Genomic DNA, 3,213 nt, shown 5'->3' with positions numbered 1-3,213 from the left:
TAGTGACGGCGATGGCGAGTCCGGCCGCGTAGAGAGGACGTGATCGCCGTTCACATGTAGGGTTTGAGGATTGGGAAATAAATGTGATTTTTAATGATGAATTTCTTTGTAGCGGTAAAGACACGCTGGTGAAATGGTGGGACCTGGACACACAGCACTGCTTCCAGACCATGGTGGGCCATCGCACAGAGGTAGGCGGAAGGGTTCAGAGCGTCGGCTCCCGTGGTTAGATCCTGCACTGGTGTTTTATTAATGACTAGTTCTCTCGTGGGGAGATTTCCCTGTCACTTCCCTAGGCGGCCTGTCCTTGGCCCCTGCCCCGAAGGCGGCCTGTCCTTGGCCCCTGCCCCGAAGGCGGCCTGTCCTTGGCCCCTGCCCCGAAGGCGGCCTGTCCTTGGCCCCTGCCCCGAAGGCGGCCTGTCCTTGGCCCCTGCCCCGAAGGCGGCCTGTCCTTGGCCCCTGCCCCGAAGGCGGCCTGTCCTTGGCCCCTGCCCCGAAGGCGGCCTGTCCTTGGCCCCTGCCCCGAAGGCGGCCTGTCCTTGGCCCCTGCCCCGAAGGCGGCCTGTCCTTGGCCCCTGCCCCGAAGGCGGCCTGTCCTTGGCCCCTGCCCCGAAGGCGGCCTGTCCTTGGCCCCTGCCCCGAAGGCGGCCTGTCCTTGGCCCCTGCCCCGAAGGCGGCCTGTCCTTGGCCCCTGCCCCGAAGGCGGCCTGTCCTTGGCCCCTGCCCCGAAGGCGGCCTGTCCTTGGCCCCTGCCCCGAAGGCGGCCTGTCCTTGGCCCCTGCCCCGAAGGCGGCCTGTCCTTGGCCCCTGCCCCGAAGGCGGCCTGTCCTTGGCCCCTGCCCCGAAGGCGGCCTGTCCTTGGCCCCTGCCCCGAAGGCGGCCTGTCCTTGGCCCCTGCCCCGAAGGCGCCCTGCCCTTGGCCCCTGCCCCGAAGGCGCCCTGCCCCGGAGGCATATCTGTCTGCATGTCATTCAGCACTCTTGGGAGAATCTGGGGGCCGTGACGTGGAAGCCCAATGCACAGCGAGCGGACATTTCTTTGTGCTTTTTTAGGGAGCCCCACGTGTCCAGTTGGTGGTTTTGAACTCCTCTGTGACATACATAATCGTTGGGCGCGGTGTGCACGCAGTGTGCAGATTTTCCTATATTGGAGTTTGGCCACGCCCCCCACATCCCATAATGCACTGCAGCTGGCTTCCCATCTATCCGCAGACCCTTTCCAGTCTGCTCCGCCTCCTGCCATGCTCAATGTTTCCTCCATTGTGTCCGCACAGCGCGAAGACTCTGAGGAACCTCGAATGAAGAAATCTAAAGTTCCTTCTCTGGAGACGGAAGATGATGAAGAGGAAGCGACGGAGGAGGAGGAGGTGACGACCGAGGAGGTGAGGTTAGGGCCCGGGGCCCGGGAGATTGTCATCTGCAGGACAGAATTATATGGATGTCATTGTATTTTCAGCGGATCCTGACCTGCCGGCGATACGGATCCATCATGAGGGAAGGAAGGGACCGCGTGGTGTCTCTGGGGGCCGACCGCACCAGACGCTTCCTGGCTTGTCATGTGAGTGATGGAGGTGTCAGTGTGCCATGGTGATGGAGGTGTCAGTGTGCCATGATGACTGCTGGTGGAGGGGTCGGTGTGCCATGATGACTGATGATGGAGGTGTCAGTGTGCCATGGTGACTGATGATGGAGGGGTCGGTGTGCCATGATGACTGATGATGGAGGTGTCAGTGTGCCATGGTGACTGATGATGGAGGGGTCGGTGTGCCATGATGACTGATGATGGAGGTGTCAGTGTGCCATGGTGACTGATGATGGAGGGGTCGGTGTGCCATGATGACTGATGATGGAGGTGTCAGTGTGCCATGGTGACTGATGATGGAGGGGTCGGTGTGCCATGATGACTGATGATGGAGGTGTCAGTGTGCCATGGTGACTGATGATGGAGGGGTCGGTGTGCCATGATGACTGATGATGGAGGTGTCAGTGTGCCATGGTGACTGATGATGGAGGGGTCGGTGTGCCATGATGACTGATGATGGAGGTGTCAGTGTGCCATGGTGACTGATGATGGAGGGGTCGGTGTGCCATGATGACTGATGATGGAGGTGTCAGTGTGCCATGGTGACTGATGATGGAGGGGTCGGTGTGCCATGATGACTGATGATGGAGGTGTCAGTGTGCCATGGTGACTGATGATGGAGGGGTCGGTGTGCCATGATGACTGATGATGGAGGTGTCAGTGTGCCATGGTGACTGATGATGGAGGGGTCGGTGTGCCATGATGACTGATGATGGAGGTGTCAGTGTGCCATGGTGACTGATGATGGAGGGGTCGGTGTGCCATGATGACTGATGATGGAGGTGTCAGTGTGCCATGGTGACTGATGATGGAGGGGTCGGTGTGCCATGATGACTGATGATGGAGGTGTCAGTGTGCCATGGTGACTGATGATGGAGGGGTCGGTGTGCCATGATGACTGATGATGGAGGTGTCAGTGTGCCATGGTGACTGATGATGGAGGGGTCGGTGTGCCATGATGACTGATGATGGAGGTGTCAGTGTGCCATGGTGACTGATGATGGAGGGGTCGGTGTGCCATGATGACTGATGATGGAGGTGTCAGTGTGCCATGGTGACTGATGATGGAGGGGTCGGTGTGCCATGATGACTGATGATGGAGGTGTCAGTGTGCCATGGTGACTGATGATGGAGGGGTCGGTGTGCCATGATGACTGATGATGGAGGTGTCAGTGTGCCATGGTGACTGATGATGGAGGGGTCGGTGTGCCATGATGACTGATGATGGAGGTGTCAGTGTGCCATGGTGACTGATGATGGAGGGGTCGGTGTGCCATGATGACTGATGATGGAGGTGTCAGTGTGCCATGGTGACTGATGATGGAGGGGTCGGTGTGCCATGATGACTGATGATGGAGGTGTCAGTGTGCCATGGTGACTGATGATGGAGGGGTCGGTGTGCCATGATGACTGATGATGGAGGTGTCAGTGTGCCATGGTGACTGATGATGGAGGGGTCGGTGTGCCATGATGACTGATGATGGAGGTGTCAGTGTGCCATGGTGACTGATGATGGAGGTGTATACACGCAGGGCGCGGACTCCCAGCTGGAGGTCTTCTGTGTTCTGAATGAGGACGAGATCAGTAAGAAGATGGAGAAGAAACTTAAACGGGCCAAAAAGAAAACAAAGT

The 3,213-nt window shown here is 58.6% G+C and overlaps 1 protein-coding gene across 1 annotated transcript in view; it reads left to right on the top strand.

Moving 5' to 3' along the window:
- WDR3 (WD repeat domain 3) overlaps window positions 1-3,213 on the top strand; it is a 22,828-nt gene that overhangs the window by 5,013 nt on the left and 14,602 nt on the right. Inside the window, 4 exon segments of the mRNA XM_018569551.1 lie at window positions 61-267; window positions 1,281-1,381; window positions 1,456-1,557; window positions 3,114-3,211. Coding sequence (XP_018425053.1) covers window positions 61-267; window positions 1,281-1,381; window positions 1,456-1,557; window positions 3,114-3,211 — 508 coding nt within the window.

The sequence above is a fragment of the Nanorana parkeri genome, unplaced genomic scaffold (genome assembly GCF_000935625.1).
Source record: "Nanorana parkeri isolate BGI_ZX_2015 unplaced genomic scaffold, ASM93562v1 scaffold1354, whole genome shotgun sequence".
NCBI classification, from domain to species: Eukaryota; Metazoa; Chordata; class Amphibia; order Anura; family Dicroglossidae; genus Nanorana; species Nanorana parkeri.
Note: the sequence above shows the minus strand (reverse complement) of the source record. Positions and strands in the feature narration are given on the sequence as shown.